Source organism: Carassius carassius, chromosome 34 (assembly GCF_963082965.1).
Source record: "Carassius carassius chromosome 34, fCarCar2.1, whole genome shotgun sequence".
Classification (NCBI taxonomy): domain Eukaryota; kingdom Metazoa; phylum Chordata; class Actinopteri; order Cypriniformes; family Cyprinidae; genus Carassius; species Carassius carassius.
The window spans coordinates 10,789,473-10,809,581 of record NC_081788.1 but is presented as its reverse complement, the minus strand read 5'-3'; the positions used below and the strand labels follow the sequence as shown (position 1 = coordinate 10,809,581).

Sequence of the window (20,109 nt, the reverse complement as noted above, 5' to 3'; positions counted from 1 at the left end):
AAACATTTTTTGAGCCGGTTTGCAATGAATTGTTCGAAAGAACCGATTCTCAAACATGAGTCGGACTTCACGTCACTGTGATTTCCGGTTTTATTTTGTAGTTTAATGGATGTTTGTTGACAAAGATGTAATTTAAGGAAATGCGCGCGTGAGTTAAAACACTGAAATACATATTAAAAATCGCACATTTAAAACAAAAAGTTAATATATTTATTCCACAATTTATGTGCATTGTATTCCATTAGAGTTCTAAAAAGCTACATTTCCACATCTCTTCAGTGGTCATGTGATTTGTCTTAGAGAAATCTGTCAGCTGACATCAAGATTTCACTTCTGCAAGGCGAGGGAAGGAGCCGTGAAGATGTCTGTAAAGTAAGAGGATTATTTAAAACTGCTCAAGTTTAAAATCACTTTTTACCGCTGATATCGGGAGGTAAATTGAGTTTTCCGCTGTCACTGCACATCTGGATCTGTTCAACTGAAATCATTTGAAGTGATTATTGCTAAAAGCTAGATCGTGCATTACTGTTAAAACAGATGTGTTAACTTGTTCTGTAGACTAGAGATTGTCTTTTTAATGTTTCTTGCTGCGTTTGAATTAATCGTATGTGATCAGTCTCATGAATTCTCGGCGTTTACAAAAGCAGAATGAAACCGTACCGAAGTCAATTTTATTATTATTATTATTATTATTATTATTATTATGCATTTTATTAAAGCTAAGTCTCCCAGTCAGAGTCCTAAGTTCATGGAGCATAATTAAATAGCAGTTTCAGCAAAACAGTTTCTTTGCTGATGACAACGTTATAAATATTTGAAATATGAGAAGTAAGTTATTTCAATTTGTCATATCAGCAGTGAGGAACTGTAGTTGCTGAAGCTGCAAGTGATTTATTCTTCCTAAATGTTTCAGTGAGCACTACATGTGGGGAGAAAAGAAGTTTTAAACAGAAATTGCACAACAGAAACTTATCCATGGTCCTTTGGACCCCACTACTCATGTCAAAAGACACTCAAATATTAATCAAACATTATCAGAAATACTGAGAGCAGTTGCAATGAATTTACATCAGTAAAGGTTTTAATCTTCTCTGTGTTTTTTCTTCAATCCAGTGTCCAGCCTCTCCAGTGCACCGCTGACTGCAAGGACCAGAAGTTAGTAAATCTCTGTCTTGATGTGTGTTTTTGGACACACAGGGTTGTGCACGAGTGCTCATGAACGAGCATGATAGATCACTTGTCAGCATCACATTACCATCGGAGGAACTGTGATTTATAATGAATCCATCATCGCTGCTGTTCTCTGAACTGACTGCGTTACAATCAACAACACAAGAGACTTTAGACTTTAGACCGCTTCCTGATAACTGATGTCAAAAGTAGGGTTTATTGTCTTTATTGTTTCAAGTGTAGCCCTCTGTAAACTGAACTACACATTAAGATATGTATTTTTGGCCTGACTTGTCAGTAAAATTACATAAAACCACATGCACACCCTGGCAAGTCCTTTTTTCAGCATAAAATCAACATAGTTATAAATTTTTTCCATGACGTTTTATTAATTTTATTAAGTGTTTATTAATATTTTGAGTAGTATTTTTTTATTTTATAAATACACTGTTTTAGTGTTTACTAATATATATATATATTTTATTAGCTTTTATTTTTATATATTTAGCTTTCATTAAAAATGTTACGTTTTAGCAATCTTGGTATTTGCTTTTGACATTTTTATTCATTTTATATTTCTATTTAGCCTGTTCATTAAATTTGTAACAATTATATCTTAGAAATCTTTTTCTTAATAAATTTAGTTTAAGATTTTCATATTTATATTTTATTATGTTTCAGATTTATTTCGATTAACAAAACAATTTTTTTATCTTTTAATTTTAGGTTTTAGTTATCAACAAAAAAACACTGACCATTGGGTATATGTTCTGAAAAAAGTATCTTTCACAATTCTGCTTCACAATTCTGTCAATGTGGTTTTAAGAATGTTTTATACCAGAGAAAAAGACAACTATATATAAATTATAATTTATTTATTTAACGGCTGTTCTGCAGTTTCTATATTTCTATATATTGTGAAGGTTCATTTGGATTATTCTTCTCTTTTGCAGTTTTGATGGCATTATCTTAATATGCCAAAGTCATGAGCAGCTCCCTGATGAGCTGGAGTGTTTGAAAGCACCATTACAGGACTACAGCGCAGTCAGTTCAGCTCCACAAACAACTAATCAGCCCTGTGGTTTATATGCATATCTTTTTATTGCACACATCTGTTCCCGTGTCACATTCAGGTGGACTGCTGCATCGGTGAAGAGGTGGTGCTGGTCAAGGTTCCTGGTCTCCCTGGAAACAGAGTGGTGTTTGCGTGCACTGGTCCAGTGAATCGAGACTATGATGATGTTCGGAGGTTCAGTGATGCTGCTGCTAATGGCATTAAGAGGTGCTTATGCAAACATGATGTGTGTGATGTGTAATGATCGACGTTCATCCTGTCAAAACAACACTGTGTTTTCTGTGTGGGCCCTTAGCATCATGTTCCTCTAGGACACATATCTCTCTTTGAAAATAATTTTTACACGTCTAGAGGTTTTATGGTGTTGATCTGAATATGTTTTGTTATAGGGCTCTGAAAGCTGGCATGCAGCGTCCTCTGCTGGTTTGTCCTCCACACAGCAGCTATGCTAAGAACACCTTGGCGGCTGTTCTAGGAGCCCTGCATGTTCTCTACACAGTGAGAAACTTTGTTTATTTTATATATATATATATATATATATATATATATATATATATACTTTCACTTTATTTCATTCAATCATCAGAATGGTTACATATCAAAATATCAGTATTCTAAAAAAAATTATTTCCTCAAATATATCTTACCAGTGTTGATATAATTAACTAAAACTGTTAAAATTGTACTTAAGTGCTTTTTTTCAGTTCTAGTTATTTTGTTGGCTGCAAAAAAACGGAATATTGAGAAAATCGTCCTTAGCAATACATATTACTAATCATAAAGTTAAGTTTTGATATATTTACGGTAGGAAAATGGGACATGATCTTTTCTTAATATTGTAATGATTTTTGGTATAAAAGAAAATTCAATAGTTTTGACCCATACAATGTATTTTTGGATATTCCTAAAAATATACGCCAGCGACTTAAGATTGGTTTTGTAGTCCATGGTCACACACATACACACATTTTAAGAAGCAAAACAAAATTAAACTTGAAATAAATTAAAAGCTGAAAATATAAAAATAACATCCAAGCCAACTTATTAATTAATACTATAATTCTATATAGATATTACTAAAATAACACTGGGACTAATGCTTTTGACTTTTAGTGACTTTTATTTCTGCTTCTTTATTTCTCTATTTTTGAACTTTTCTGCTTGTCGGTCAGTGTAATCTAGTTATATTTCTTTATATATTTATATATCTTCAGCCTCTAGAGGTGAGGGAGCACAAGTCGTCCCCTAACAAGGTGACCGTGCTGGGCGTCTGGGCGAAGGACCGGACGAAGGGAGAAGCCATCACTGAGTTGGCCACTGCTCTGGAGAGCGGCAGGTACGAGTCTGCGTGGAAACAGTGATTTCTTTTAACATTTCATATGGACAAAGATTTTGGATTGACCAGATACCTCAAAGGATCCAATGTGTACAAAAATAAATAAAAAAGCTCATTTGTGAATGGTATAGGCTTGTCTATCGTGACATCGGGGGCTCTGACCCGGAGCGAATGGCTGCCCCTCGCGCAGCTGAATATGTGCAAGCGGTTTTCAAGGATAGTCCTGTAACGGTGAGACTTTATGTGAGCTTTTAAAGCTCTCGGTCTCATCTCGGTATGAACTGACATGCTTTATTCATCTGCATGTCTTAGGTGACAGTAGTGAGTGATCTGAAAACTCTGGAGAAGGAGTATCCCTGTTTGGCTGCAGTCAACCGCTGTGCTAACAGTAAGACTGAATGTTGTTTTTTTTCAAACATTGAACTTATTTTCAATGCTGCCATTTAATCCAAAATTTTAAATAAATAATAACCATGACCACCTTTGTGTGTTTTTGAGAGTTCAAGACTCCAGTTCTGGTTATTATTATTGTGTTGTGTTATATAAAGTGCAGTTAAGGCTCATGTTTGTGCTTCAGCTGTGCCGCGTCACCAGGCCCGAGTGATCAAGCTGCTGTACTGCGGGGAAGGACCCATTAAGCAGACCCTCATGGTGGTTGGCAAGGTGAGGTTTAGATTGACTGTATTCGGACACCCTGGATAGAAGTGTTTCCAGCATGTATGAATGTTGTATGTTGTTGCAGGGCATCACGTATGACACCGGTGGAGCCGACATCAAGGCCGGAGGAATCATGGCTGGAATGCACAGAGATAAATGTGGATCTGCAGCTGTTGCTGGCTTCTTCCAGGTACTGATCACATATGCACCTGCTCATATTACTGACGAGAATATTAGAGTCTAATATCAATGTATGTTTGTTTTTTAAGATCTTAGCCAAACTAAAGCCCAAACACCTGAAGGTTGTGGGTGCAATGGCAATGGTGCGGAACAGTGTCGGATCTGGTAAGCAAATTTGTGTACGTGTTTTACCAGTTTGGGTGTCTGTTGCTAAATGTGGGTCATCTATTATTATTTATTTTACCCTTTGGCAGATTGTTATGTAGCAGATGAGTTGGTTGTGTCTCGTGCTGGTCGTAGAATCCGAGTTGGAAACACTGATGCTGAAGGAAGAATGGTGATGGTGGACTTGCTTTGTGAGATGAAGGAGCAGGTACTTGCATAATTCAGCATACACTCTAAAGCAGTGTGCAGTAGAGTTCCTCCGAAACCCTTCACCTCCTCCAGTTCCACCTGTCTTGATCTCCTACTGGATTTCTGATCACCTATTCATGCAGCTGCATGCTATTCATGCATATCTTACACGCTCACAGCAGTGTGGACCTCTTGTGTGCTTCTTTAGGCGTTGCAGGAGGTGTCTCCTCAGCTCTTCACTATCGCCACTCTGACAGGACATGCTATCAGAGCCATGGGACCTCATTACTCCGTGAGTACTTCAACATACTCCTACATACCTTCTAAAGACTGAGGAAAAACAATGTGCATCACACATCAGTGTGACCATTTCCATCATTACTCTCCATGTGTCACTGTAGATCATAATGGATAACGGTGCTGCTCAACGCTCAGGGAACGCTCTGCAGTGGCAGAAAGGTAAGAAGCGTTTGTTTTTGCTAATATAAAAGTAGCTTAATTTGTCTGAAATCTGTTTGTGTGGCAGCGGGAGAGATACTGGGGGATCTGTTTGAGGTGTCCACCATTCGTCGAGAGGATTACGAGTTCCACAAAGGGAAGTCTGAGTATGAAGAGATCCTGCAGTCTAATAACCTGCCCTCGTCCGCCACGCCGCGGGGACACCAGGCGCCTGCCGCCTTCCTCATCATGGCTTCTGGACTGGATAAGGTAGACAAAAACAAAAAAATGGGTGTATTATCAGTTCAGGGTTGATTTAAGATGTAACATTTTTGCTCAAATATAAACATTAACCATCTAAATGTTTGTCCCACAGCATGGAGTGGACTCGGACAAACCTCTGCCTTACTCCCATATCGACATTGCTGGATCCAGCGGTCCCTTCCCTGGTGTCCCCACAGGCGCCCCAATTATTGCCATGGCAGCAAAGTACCTGGAGCTTTAAATTGACGTCCAATTATTTTTCTGGTCCTTCATTATTTCAGTTATTTCCATCTAGTGCCGTTTCTCGATTAATGGCTTTCATATTTGCTCCGTCCGACACGTTTTGTGTTCATGTAAGACTGGGGCAAACCATGACCTCTGCTCCTTCTATCCCATCTTGAACAGTCCATTTTCTCATCATGTTGATGCTCCATAAATGCATCTCTTCACATCCTTAAAAACCTCTGCCATTTTCTCTACGAATGAACCAAACCAAAGTGTTTTATTTCTGTTCTTACCATTTAGCCTTCTAGTTTCTGAGTTGAACTGACATGGAAGAAGTGGGGAAATTGAGCTAGTGACTGACAATGAATTTACATCTGTGATTTTATTGGCTTTACTGAGAAAAAAATAATGCATACTGTACAACTGTCCATTTTGTAATAGTATACTTTTTGTGTGTAATCAGGAATCAAAAGCATTTTGGCTAACAAAAAGGAGCACGATGCCCTCTGTATCCAGTCCAGTGTGACCAGGAGAATAAATGTCTCTGAATAGAATATGTGTGAAAGTTTATGAAATGCCATAGTAATGCTTCCCTGACAAAATGACAAAGAGCAGAACATTCTATTCAAAATGTGCCTCTAAAATGCTTTATTCAATTACTATTTTGCTTTAAACTACATTTTAAATGCTAAAAGTTAAAATTACCAATATTAGAAAAAAAATACAATTTTAACTTTAATAGTTACAGAATTACAATAATTACATTTAATAATTTTAACAATGTTTAAATGTCTACATTTGTTTAAAAAAAAAACTACATTTTTACATTTGGATTAAATTGACAACATTCATGTGTACGTATGCACACACAGAACATGCAAAGACTAACTATAAAAGCTTTTAAAGGCAATTGCATTTATATATATATTTTTTTTTAACAAGAAGCTACTATTATAAACCAAACAATTGCACACAAGGATCAAACTTTATGAAAACACCCAAATCAATATAAACCTGTAATTAATATTTTATTGCAAAGCCATCTGAGATTACAATCAGAAAAGCCAAAATATTTCTGTTAAAAGATGTTGGAAAAAAAAGGTCTTTTAATAAGTGAAATGAAATCAGTTCTAAACTAAACAAACCAAATGCCAGTGCATAATCCTTTATTCATTTCAACTTAAGTCTATATGCAGGTTCTGTATCACAGGTTTCATCAGAAAAAAAAAAAGAGAGATAAAAATTAAACCCTCTACAACATTTTATAAAGCCTTTTCTCGGTCTTTACATATTTTCTTCACTGAACACGTAGCAAATAGAAGAGTCGGCTGCTCTTTGATGCCTTTTAACATCTGAACACTAATGAACGTGAGCAGCTCTGAATCCTGGCTAATAAATGAAGGTTCGAATAAAATCAAGTGCTTTAAAAGACTCACTAAATTCTCAGCTATTCCAGCAGAACAATTTTTTATTTTATTTTACTTATTCAATTGTCTGTTTGTGAAAGGCAGTTCTCAGGCTGGAAAGATAATAACAACTGGTAAGAGTTAAATACAGACTGAAGTTCACACCAAGAGCTCAGAGCTTGTTAATAAACAGGAAGAAAATGTGTGGAGGCTTGTAAACAGGCAAGAAAGTGTTACAATCAGAATAGTTTGTGTGCATGTGACTGACAGGAAGAAGAACTCAAATGCTCAAAATCATCACCACTGGTTCTTCACTTTGTGTTATTTTGGCTGTTAGCATCGCTAAATTTAATATCCCAGACTCAAAGCACCATGGTTGAAGGACAAAGGTGTCACAGATATGATGGGAGGGACAGGACGTTTCTGCAGCTGGCTGACTGCTTCCTCAGGACCCCCCCAAAATAAATAACTGCAACCCATAACCAACAACCATGTCATTCTTCCCCACTCTCATTCTGGACAATATTGAAATAGCAGCTATGAGCTACAGCACCATGTGAAATATTCCTGATCTAGAGCTTTTCAATTTCCACATATGGCCCTTCTGTAAGAAACACAGGACGAGTGTACAATCACTGCAGCTACTGAACTTCCTGCAGGTCACTGAATGTCTGGAGAGGGTCTCATTCAACAGGGGCATATTAAAAAAAAAAAAAGCTTTTGAGGGTCATAATGAAGCCTAAGCATATGGAAGGAATAAGGCAGAAGGTAGAAACAGGAGTGGAAGGGTGGACTTCAGTGTTTACTTTGTGTGAACCATAGAGGTGCTGAACAGAAGCTTCTGCTTTTTCTTCTTCTTCTTCCCCCCTTTCTCATCTATAAAGTAGAGAGAAGAAAGGTCACACAGGGTCCCAAACTTAATAAAGGTAGTTAAAGAGTTCAACTGGAACAACTTGATTGTGAGTAAATGATAACAATTAGCAATTTTGGGTGAATTTAAGTGAATAATTGTTTTCACCAGGGATGGGTAAAGCCTGTGCTGGAGTTTGATTTCCATGGTCCAGCTGGGACAAAGCCTGCTCGAAAGCCTGACTGAAGGAGTTTTGGAAACTGGGTACTGGGACCCGATCAGAGCCATCACTCTCTCCATCACTGTCTGCCAGAGGAGGGGCCAGGAACATGTCTGCTGTGGATAAAAATTACTACTAATATTAAAGGTTCTAATAAAGTCACTACAACCCACTAAAAATGATTACAAAACTATGCTATTGGGAGTTAGTGTAGCCTGTGAGCCAACAACAAAAGTTCATTTCAAACAGCCAAGCCAAGTGAGGACAGGACCCTCACCTTTCTTTGGGGTGGTTTTAGGCCCACCATCCCCACGGGCCTTCCCATCTTTCAGCATCTGCACACATTAATATGGTACATTTAGACAATTCTCAACATGCCATTGTTTTTGATACTCTATTTAAATTAAGTTTCGATTTCATTTTAGTTAGGATTTTCCCACCACATGAAGGCTATAAAATTGCCTATTTTGTTGTTCTAAACATGAAAGAGTACTTTAGGCAGACTGAGTGAAATGACAGGCAAACCTGAGCGAAGGACATGCAGTGAGAATCTTCTTCCACACTGGCTACACTGTGCTCAATCAGATTAGGAAACATCACTCCATCTGAAATAAAAACAGGTCATAAGCACAGAAGACTAACCACTGAAGGCCACTGCAAGAGAGAGTGAGTGCTACCTGATGAAGGACTGCTTAGAGGAGACGGGGGTCCCAGCAGGAGCTCTGGGAGCTGCAGCTGTGAGTCGCTCTGAGGAGGAGATCCAAAAGCTGGAAAATGCTGGAAGTTCTCAAGCCCAATGTGCACCTCTGGATCTGAAGAATGCACAAAAATAAATTCAATAACCAAACCAATCAAATATATCACACCTTGATATGAGCTGAATGTTCTACAATCAAACATGGTCTAGTTTCATAAAAACGTGAACCATGTTTTCTCAAAAACACATGCAGTGAAGAATTAAATTCTCACATCTGCCATGTTTCCTGTTTTCCTCCATTTCAATCCTCTTCTCCCTTCTCTTTTCATCCCTTGCTTTCTTCTGCCTCAAGCGCTTCCGTTTCTCCAAGTCATCTGCCAGAAAGAGAAAAATATATTGTTTTTGTAGGACTGAACCATTTACCAGCAAAAAATGTGTGTATCAATATATATATATATGGGTTTAAGTGCACGTACCTGCGAAGCTGTCCAGGGTCTCTTTTGAGAGAACGGGAGGCTGAAGGTTGAGCTCACACAGGCTGAACTCACAGGTGAGGGGCAGGTGAGAGAGGTAACGATGCCGACGGCGAATTTCCTAAAAGTTAAGGAATCTGTCCATCAGTTTCTTAATGGTACACATTACTGAATCAGTTCAAGACTTGAGTCTGTAAGCATGATATAACTGTACCCCAGTCAAAAATACATTTATGGGTCATGCTTCAGTGGTGCTAGGACTTCAAACACTAGGCATGATAGCACCACACCACACTGCTCTTTTACTCTAGTATAAAGTTTTTAGTAAGCAGTAAACTAGTATCGCATTCTCACAACAGCTACCACCACTCTTGTAACATGATTGTGTGAGAATAAGAGATGTGTACCTCAGTGACAGTCTGTCCATCAATCTCCACTACGTTAGCCGTGATCGTGTGAGGGCTGTTCTCCAGGCTCCCGTACTCTCTCAGCAGACAGCGCACGTTCACAGGGTGCAGAAACATCTGCTGACCATCCTCAGCTACAAAAACAAAACAAAAAAAGGGGGAAACATCACATTTAGTCTCCATTTTCATTGCTTACATGCAAAAAAAATAATTTAGTAGCTTTAAAAATCAATAACACACACACACACACAAACCCACCTTGATAGAAGTAGTAATATGGGCCATGATGAGCGGCCTGGCTGGTCTGAGGTGTCTCTTCTACAGGTTTGTCCTCCACAGCTCTTTCAGGCATCTCTTCGGCCACTTCAGGAACACTCTGAGCAACACTCTCTTCCACGGGCTCCTCATGAGCCTCCTGAAGCTCATCATCAAACGCTGAAGCATACTTCAGGATGGGCTGTGGTAGAACACAGGATAAAATATCATCCAATGAGACCAGAACTTGAAATTCTACTGAATTTTAAAAAACATACACAAAAGTTACAATGTTTTAACTCCACAGGAAAGTATAAGCATTCTAAAATTAAAAAAGGGGAGCTTTCAAATGTAACGCTTTGCAGTAAATGTGAGTTTCAGGAGAGTGAAATTCCATGTTGATTGCAGTAGAATAATTCTTTGAATGTTTTTACTCAATCAGGTGAACAGATCACAAGATCACACTGATTATGTCACTACCATAAACTTGCAACACAGCACTAGACCAAAACATTTTCTTATGAGTAAAAACAACGAATGAAAATGTATTCAACTTCACACTTGAAAGCAGCACAGTCTCTACTGACCTTTGAGTTTGGGAGGTTATTGACCACCTCTGGAGAGGAGTGTCCAGATAGAGACAGTTTCCTCAAGTCTGCCCCATCAACAAATCCACCATTTTTACAGCCTCCCTTCAAAAGACCCTCCTCTCGCTCCTGTTCATTCAGAAGCAGAGATTAAATATAAGTTTATGTGTTTGTGTGCAGTGCTCAGGAGAAAATAACTAAAGTAAAAAATATATACTTTTTATGAAGCAGAAAATATATAAATCATTAAAGTTACCATATTTTTCGTACTATAAGTTGCACCTGAGTATAAGTCGCATCAGTCCAAAAATATGTCACGATGAGGAAAAAAACATATATAAGTCGCACTGGACTATAAGTCGCATTCATTTAGAACCAAGAACCAAGAGAAAGCATTACCATCTACAGCCGCGAGAGGGCGCTCTATGTCTTCAGTGTAGACTAAAGGAGCACTGAGCAGCATAGAGCGCCCTCTCGCGGCTGGAGACGGTAATGCTTTCTCTTGGTTCATTTCTCTCGTTTCATGTCAAATTAATTTTGATAAAAAAGTCGCACCTGACTATAAGTCGCAGGACCAGCCAAACTATGAAAAAAAGTGCGACTTATAGTCCGGAAAATACGGTAGTTGTTCAAGCTGTGAACCAAAATTCTCATTGTGTGTATAAAGGACATTATACAATAAACTACATTAACTTACGTTAGAAAATACAATATTCATTGAAATAGCTTTAATGCAGTTTACCTATTTATGAGAAAGTTAACTTTTCTTTTTAACAAAGTTATGTAACTTTTCCTTTTTTTTAACGTCATTGTATGTTTTCAGTTTTTATAAAAACTATTTATGAATCAGAGAATGTTTAAGATAACTGCATGTAAACATTCAAGTTTGGTATTAAATTACAGAAAAATGAGTTACACAATTCAGTGTATAGTTTTTGGCTTCTTAAATGCCTTTATTGTTAACATTACTTTTTGAGCAACCTATACAAACGACTTCTTTAAAACAGTAGCATGACTTGTTTCATTAGTTTTAAGTTTGAGTGGTTTGTAACTTGGAAAAAGGGCCAAAACAGCTGGTCCACCCCAACAGTCATACGCCAGCATGAATGCGTGTGTACCTGCAGCTGCAGTAAGGCGCTCTGTATGAAGCAGGACTGTGGGTCATCTTTCTCTTGGCTGAGCTGGGTTTGGAGAGCCACCCGCTCTTCAGCCAGCAAACCCAAAACCTGCTCCTGAGACGCCAGCAGCAGCTTGGAGTATGCACGCAAATGCACATCTGCAACAAAGAGAGGAAAATGTCAAATAAGACATACTCAAGTGAACACCACAAGTCTCTCTCCACCAGCAGAATGTCTCACCTCCAAAATGAATGGGCTCTTCCACCTTCACCCACTGACAGCTGGGAAGAGCCAACAGCGATCCTTTCTCTCTCCGCATAAGACGCATAGTGATGACGTTACCAGTCACGTACTGACGCGTCTCCATGGCTACCACACTGCAAGTTAACCGGTTTCAGTGACAACAGTGAACAAACTGGATATATTGACTAAATGATGGCACTTCTATATACCAGAGGATAATTTAAATAAAATTGCAGATTCTACAACATGAAGTTCACAGTTTAAAAACCAAACAAGAAATATTAACAGGTGTATTCTGTACAAACCTCTTGAGATCAGCGCTGTGCACAGCCTCATAGCAGATGGGGCACTTGGACCAACTCTTCTCGCTCAGAGAGAGGTAGTGCAGCATGCATGGCCAACAGTAGATGTGGCCGCAGCGCGTGATGTGGGCTGCCACAGGGGGATACAGGCAGATCGGACAAGACGGCACCTCGTGACTGTAGATGCGCTGGGTGGAACAAGACAATTAATTGTAAAAAGATTTGTAGGAAAGGCACTGACAGGATGCACAAGGAAGTGTGAAGTCTGAACTGACCACTTGTTGCACACAGTCCCAGTCCACCAAAGTGTCCGGATCAGTGAAGTGGGCTTGATAGTCCTGATCATCAATTACCACAAACTGACAACTGGTGGACAAATAGAAGATACACTCATCAGCTTGGCATTTTTATCAGCTTACCATAACAGTGCAGTACACAGACTATGGTAGCATGTGATTTAATATCAATTCATATAAAAGTTTGCAACATATTCTGCGGTGCTCACTTAGCCTGCAGGAAAAGCTCCTTGTTGAAGGGCTTGTGTTTGTGACCCCACTTGTTGCGGCGACCCCAGCAGGAGTGGCCATCACCTCCGAAGCCAAAGTGGCCTCCTCGTGGCTCAAACGTGAAGTTGAGCAGGTGGTTCAGACTTATCTTTTTGGGTCCAGAAAACTGAGCCGGGCTAAACTCTGCCCGGCGGTTCTCTGCTACCTAATGAGAGAATCCAACAGTTAAAGAATAGGTTCACTCCAGAATTTAAATTTTCTGAATTTTATTTGCACCCATGTCATTTAAGATGTTCATTATCTTCAGTCCTAAAGAAATGTTTTTGGTTTTTGAGGAAAACATTACAGCTTTTTTCTACATATAATGGACTTCACCGGGACCCAGTGGGTTGTCCAAAGTCCGAACTACAGCTTCAATTGTCTCTATATGATCCCAGCTGAGGAATAAGGATCTAATCTAGCTAAACAATCGTCATTTTTCTAAAAAATACAATTAAAATTTATAACCACAAATGCTTATCTTGCACCTGCATGTCTACGACTTCAAGCATACATTACATAATCACATTGGAAAGGTCATGCGTGACATAGCCAAAAGTACCAACTCTGGTTCAAACAGGTTGGGCAGGGTGGAAAAACTCAGTCTCATTTTCTGCTATCTTCACATTAACATGCAATAAGGAAGCATAACAACAGCCCTTCATGAAAGTACAAATAAATCATAACCCAAAGGCTAATTTAAACACACCTCTTCTCTTCTTCCACCACCAGCCAGTCCATACTGTCTCCCCCCTCCGCCACCTCTCTGAGGGGGTCTCTTGTCAAAATTCTTGCTTTTATGTGGCTGGGAGCGGCGTGGGCCCGGAAAGCTCTCAGCCTTGGCCAAAGTGGGCTCACGCTTGCGGCTATAACGCTTTGAGCCCCCATTATTCTTTCCATCTAAAAAAGCAGAGCAAATAAAGGAGAAATTTCAAAATACATCAAGATGTTAACCAAGCACAACCTTTCACTTGATAACAGGGTGTCCCTGCAACTTAAAAAAAAAAACATTTTTTCCATTGCAATATTGACAACTTAGTGTTTTTTTCCCTCAGCAAGCTGAAATGAGATCTACGTCGCTTTTGGGAATAAACCCCCAGTTTGCTTTTCATTATTTTTGACAACATTTGCTCAGCCTTAGCTAATCAATCTAGTCATGCGCTGCACTTAAAGTGTTTTTATAGAGGACCACATGATAAGAGCACAGGGGTGTAAACACACACAGCTTATCATCCGGCAGCAGAAACCGCCGTCCACAACCCACATTAAAACATTACCAAAACTAAAGTACAGACAACACTCACTGTTTTAGTTATCTACAGTGATTGGATTTGGATATGCTGGAGGCTTTTCTAGGTCCATTCAAAAGCTAGAGGGCAATACTCCACTGAAGAGTTTCTCCTGTCACATGGCAGGCTGACGACAAGAATAGATCCTGACCATGATCCTCATGCATCTGATCTGCCACTAAGATCAAATATGAATCCCCCCCTTGGGTAGATCAAGAATATCAAAGGAATTACATTTGTTTTAGGCTCATTTAGGGAAATGTATTTTTAATATTGGTTTAACTGTACACCTACCTAATGTTTGTGTTATCAGAAAATGAGTTTATATTGGGTGGATATGCACGGAGAGAGACTGACACCAGAATAAAATTACATAAACATGGTGTAAACCCAGATTGACCAAGTTAGAAAAAAAAGTATTAATTTACCAGATTCATCAACAAATTATGAGTATTTCTGAATACTTTTTTTAATACAAGGATCACAAAATAAAAAGGCAATTTGTTTTTTTGCAAGGTCATCAGCTTAGGCTATTTTCATGGCAAAGCCAATAAAAAGTGTTACATAAATACAAAATAAAAACCAAGCACACAAAAATACAGCAGTTTAAAGAGTTTATAAATTCCACGAAAGGCTGCAAGTTTAATAAATATATCTAATGCACAAATATAAAATGAATTCACTTTACATATTTTAAATAGTGTGTGTAATTCAATAAGTTTATTTACAACATAATTAACATTTTATAACAGGTCAATTAGTTTATTATGGATTTGATTTATTTGATAAGCCAATGAACACAAAAAATCCCAACAGACATCCTTAAATCATTTCAGATAAAACACTGACCCTTAACAAAAGTTTTATTTTTATTTCTCTATTAATTATACAAAGATCAGTCCTATCGCTGGCCATGGCTACGTCATCTCGACAAGCACAAACGAAACCGTTCCGTGACCCCGAAACACGCACACTTTCCCCTCAGAGCTGACCATGACAAGCGTGTGTGTGTGTATGAGAGAGAGAGAGAGAGAGAGAGAGAGAGAGAGAGAGAGAGAGAGAGAGAGAGAGAGAGAGAGAGACGCTGGTTTACCTGTTTTGGTTTTAGAGTCTGCAGGAGTCGGGCCTGTAGAGCTGGAGCGGGGCGGGATCTTCGAGCTGCTGTTGTTGAGGTTTGGGTTTTTCTCCATATTGAGACCGAACTCCGAGGAAAGAGCCTTCGAGCTCTCTAGCATGAAACGGGGAGAACAACGGGCTGTTGTGAATGCAGGTAAGGCGACGAAGGCCCTTATTCATTTCTGTCAAACGCGGAGACCCCATTACGGCGACATATTGACCACAAACAAAACGAGAGAAAAACAGAGACACAAGCTAAATGTCTCGTTAAAAAAAGCTGTGTGCTAACACAAAAAAAAAACAAGTGCCCAAAAAGCGGGGCCTCGCCCCTTGGAAAGCGTAGTTTTTCTTTTGCGTGGGAAGTGTTGCGCCCCACAAGGCGTTAACCGCTTTCCAAAAGAGGAAAACGGATGAAAAATGGGTTTTAACCCAAATTTTGGTTCAGCTAAATAACGTCTGACTTATGGCGACGGGTCGCCAAACGGGAAGCGTAAACACCCGGATGAGGGTTATAAACCTGGCAGGGATACGAAGTCCGCATGCGCGGGTTCTGTCATTCTGATTGGTGCATTTGACTGCGAGACGTGATGTAATCTCCATACAGTCTATGGTAATCTCACACTCGCATATTTTTTTATATACAGATAGTCCTATTTTTGCTAGTGTTGTTGATATTTGGTTTACTTGAAACAAACGTTTAGACACATAACAAAAAGGGACAGCATTAGATATTTTAAACAGTACAGAGAAAATACAAACACGTGACTTACACAGCACATAGCCAGAGTTCAACAGCAGTAATGTGGATGATATACTGCATTTTACAAATCACAAAATGCTCCAGAATACACAAAAACACTAGTGATTAATGTTTTATCCAAAATGTTAGATTCTAAATTAACCCTTTACTGTCAGTTTTATAAAGAACGTAAAATATCAGTACATCTCCCTGATCACTGCATGGTTATGATGCCTTCAAGATCAAGAACTATTTCTCGGCTGTGTTGTGGACAGGAAGAGAGCTTGTGTATACAGTGACTCTTCTATCAGTGGTTCTAAACTTTGCAGATTAAAAGAATAGCATAAATTATAAATGAGCATTCAGTACCATTTATTATTTACTCTTTTTTTCTTCTGTTGAACACAGAGGATTCATCAGAAAAAAAAAACAAAAAAAAAAACAATGTTTCTCTTAATCTCAACATGACAAAAAAGTAGTTTTCTTGCGATCTTGATTTAACTTTCACATGAACTTAACATAACGAATGCCTGTCTTGTGATGTCAACATAAAATAGTTGTTTTCTCATTATCACAACTTAATTTTTAAGTGTTTTATTTTTTAAACTTAAAAATAAAGAATAATATAAAAAATATATTAATAATATTTTTTTCTGTTTCCTTTTGTGGAAAACCATACATTTTTTGTTCTGTTTTCTAAATCTTATTTGATACATCTTATTAATTATTATTTCTTTATTTTTATTTTTTTTTCAAGTGGAATATTTCTGTTGGATAACTGCTGGTCATTGCACACTTGTGATCTGATGTCAGTAACTACTTTATATATTGCAAAACAGAAGTTTATTTGTGTATTGTAATCATCATGTTTTTAGTCTACAGCAAATTATCCTAATAGGCAGAAAAAAAAAACAACTGTTTCATTATGTAGAGAACACAAAAAATATGTCACCCTGAAGAGAAAATATTTTAGTCAAGATCAGGAAAAAAGAATAATGCATGGCCTCCAAGGGCTTCCGTATATATTTTAGGATAGACTGTAATGTAACAGAGAACTTACCATCTGTTCTGCAGTCTAGCAGCGTTCTGTGGAGCCGTTGTCTATTATATTTTACAAGAAACTTCTGACATGTTCTTATCGTTCCTGTGGAAGAGATCAGGGAAGGGCATGGATGACGGTAAGAGCATATGATGTGGAGTCTGGTGTCAGATGGAGGCTGAACTAGACAGAAGCTCTCTTACCTCCAACATGTGAGCAGCTGAGGATGCACTGCAGCTTCTGGCCTCTGTTCTCAAGGCAGTTGATGAAGGAAAGGGCAGACCAGATGAGTCGACAGTGTTTTCTCCTGCAGCGTTTCAGGTCCACTTCAGTGTGGGTGTTTAGGTATTTCACTACAGGAGTTTGTTCAAAGGGGGCAGGGTGATGGTTTGACATCAAAATCACGGATGTACTTTTTAATAAGCCATTTTTATTTGTATCACAATATTCACTTTGAAAGAGCCGGACTTCTGAACACCACTACAATAAAAGAGAAGCATATTGAGCATTGTGCGCATATATATATATATATATATATTTATTTTTTTATATATAAATATTTTTATGAATATATTATAGATCATAGAGTTATTCAGCATTATTAATCACAGTATTATTATCGTATTATATAGTAGTTATTAATAATGGGTGTATGCTCACATCCATTTATTAATTTTGGTGGCAGTGGCTCATTGGTTCATGTTGGTTGTCTACAAACCGGAAAGTTGGTGGTTCAATCCCCGGCTCCACCTGACCAAGTGTCGAGGTGTCCTTGAGCAAGACACCTAACCCCAGCTGCTCCCGACGAGCTGGATGGCGCCTTGAATGGCTGACACCGCAGTCGGTGTGTGAACGTGTTTTGGAACGCTTTGGATGGCCATGTGGTCTGTTGAAAGCGCTATATAAAATGCTGTCCATTTAATTTTGAAAGTGAATATTTTGAGCTTTTCCTATTAATAATTGTTAATAAATGTTGAGGACCGAAGCTGCAGAAATTTAAAGTAAATAAATAAATGTAATTATAGAAAAATAACAGTAATAAATCATTTACTAAAACAAATAATATTTTTCTTGAAATGTAGTTATGAATAGTTTTATTATTATTATTATTACCTTTTCTTCCTGTGAAATAATAAATAAAGTATCTTTTATTGTACTCCATATTTAAACAATGACATTTCTTTTTTTAACGATGTAGCACATTTAACAACATTTTATCAGCACAACATTTGGGCGAAATAAATTATTGAGTTAAAAAAGGAAATTCAACATGATTTGTAGTTAAGCTGTGAATATTTCAACTGAAAATAAATATATATTTTTTAAATCCCACACATTCACATTATTATTATTATCATCATTATTTTATAATTAATAATAATTTAATATTCACCTTCCAGACCATATTCAGTGTGTCTAAAAATACCACATATAATATTACGACAGACAAATTTCCTCCAGTTTGCTTTACAATTAGTAAAATTTGCAGAATGGTCAACATTGCAGATCCGGGAACTACAGTGGAGCATCTGCTGTTATTCGGCTCAGCAGCAGATGGAGCAAGTGGGTGTTAGACGAAGACCAAAGCAACTGTTCAGGGACAACAGAGCAATGAAGACATATTTTAAATATCAAGGAACTTTATATTTAACATGCAAAACAGATCTTTATACATAACTCATATAAAGTAGAGTGCACATAATGCACAAAGGCAGGGTGCATAACCATCACCTGGATGAACAAGAAGACAACTGTAAGCCACTTCAGAAACTACAATGGGCTCTAAGAGGCTGGGACTCAGAACCTGGTTATAAACATTAGGATTCTGACTAATTTTATACAAAGAAATGAAAAATGTCTGCATGTGTGTTTGCAGTATCACGTAGTGTGGTAATGCTAAAAGGTTCACATGACATGTAATCTATAATTATCTAAAACCGAGTCTGTGTATCTTTGTCTGTAGAGACAAAGTGTTCTTCCTTACACCCCGTTATGTCTGATCAAATGTCTTTAACTCTTTTTGTTGAAAGGTTCATTGTTGAAAATCAAGATACTGATCTAACTTTGTGCTTGGTGACTTGTAGCTTGTCTATTACCTTAAAAAGCATTCAGATACTTTAAGAGAAAAAAAGGGTCCAAAATCAATAATTAATTGCTAACAAAATACATGTCATTTAAGACATAAATACTCAACACAAAAAATCATTGCCTTAGTCATATTTCCACTTAAAATCAAATTAAGACAAACTTATATTTTGGTAAAAAAAAAAAAAAAAAAAAAAGCTTAATGATTAAGCAAAATCATTTTCTCATTTCATGCAAAATAATGATTAATAAATTATTTACACATCATGGTTTGATTACACATATTTGTACAACATTTGTTGTACTGTAATTCATTTTTGCTGATATATGCATATTAATTATGAGTATTTAGTGGAAAATGTGTTAAACTGCAATACAAATAAATGTAAGAGCAAACACAAAATAGTTGTAAAAATAGGCTATTTATTTATGCAAAATATATAACTTAAATATAACATTAAATATAAAATCATTTCTTTTCTCTGTTCATTTTGTGGTTAAATGTGAACTTTTTTGTGATATTTACTCTGTCATCAAGACAAATTCCTTGTGTGTGTCAATGCACGTGGCAATAAAACTCTTTCTGGTTATGATTCTGAATAATGAAAATGTGTGTGTACAATTTTTTGCCAGTTGAAATATTTACAGATATACAATTATGTTGAATTTCGGCCCCACAAAAAATGCAGGCCCTGAAAACACAATGCTTTAGAGTTAGGCACTATTAATGTATTATTTATTATTATTTTTATTATTATTACTATTAGCCTATTATTACTGCAATTTATTGAATAGCCTACACTGACAGAGGGCGCTAATCAACAGTGAATACTTCACTTGAAGGTTGCTTGAGGTTGCCCATTATTTCTCACGGGAAATATAAGCCATATTATTAGTATTTTATACAGTAATATTTCCAACATTAATAATACCAATACAATTAGGCTATTATTAATAGGAATAACATGAACAAAGAAACACCTGTTGTATTATTATGTGGGCTATATAATATTAACCACGAAACAGCTTATGCATATTT

At 37.4% G+C, this 20,109-nt stretch overlaps 2 protein-coding genes across 3 annotated transcripts; one reads left to right on the top strand and one right to left on the bottom strand.

Moving 5' to 3' along the window:
- Positions 1–243: 243 nt before the first annotated feature.
- On the top strand, positions 244–5,827 carry zgc:152830 (uncharacterized protein LOC767682 homolog). The gene is made up of 16 exons (XM_059523964.1): positions 244–372; positions 1,114–1,155; positions 2,124–2,214; positions 2,304–2,452; positions 2,635–2,743; positions 3,460–3,581; positions 3,713–3,812; positions 3,894–3,969; positions 4,159–4,244; positions 4,324–4,428; positions 4,508–4,583; positions 4,673–4,791; positions 4,981–5,064; positions 5,174–5,231; positions 5,299–5,480; positions 5,587–5,827. Exons 1-16 carry the CDS (start codon positions 362–364, stop codon positions 5,713–5,715), a joined length of 1,539 nt encoding a protein of 512 aa, XP_059379947.1. The 5' UTR covers positions 244–361; the 3' UTR covers positions 5,716–5,827.
- Positions 5,828–6,708: 881 nt separating this feature from the next.
- On the bottom strand, positions 6,709–15,709 carry LOC132115470 (E3 ubiquitin-protein ligase RNF10-like). Of its 2 annotated transcripts, none has more exons than XM_059523962.1 (17): positions 15,185–15,709; positions 13,512–13,702; positions 12,763–12,968; positions 12,533–12,623; positions 12,261–12,445; positions 11,953–12,089; positions 11,713–11,870; positions 10,595–10,723; positions 10,011–10,209; positions 9,753–9,886; positions 9,349–9,466; positions 9,145–9,246; positions 8,853–8,987; positions 8,701–8,780; positions 8,453–8,510; positions 8,124–8,291; positions 6,709–7,981 (listed from the first exon to the last, which is right to left on the bottom strand). In XM_059523962.1, exons 1-17 carry the CDS (start codon positions 15,324–15,326, stop codon positions 7,908–7,910), a joined length of 2,307 nt encoding a protein of 768 aa, XP_059379945.1. In that variant the 5' UTR covers positions 15,327–15,709; the 3' UTR covers positions 6,709–7,907. The 2 variants fall into 2 exon arrangements, with proteins under 2 accessions (XP_059379945.1, XP_059379946.1); XM_059523963.1 differs by having other exon boundaries at positions 8,124–8,288.
- Positions 15,710–20,109: the final 4,400 nt, after the last annotated feature.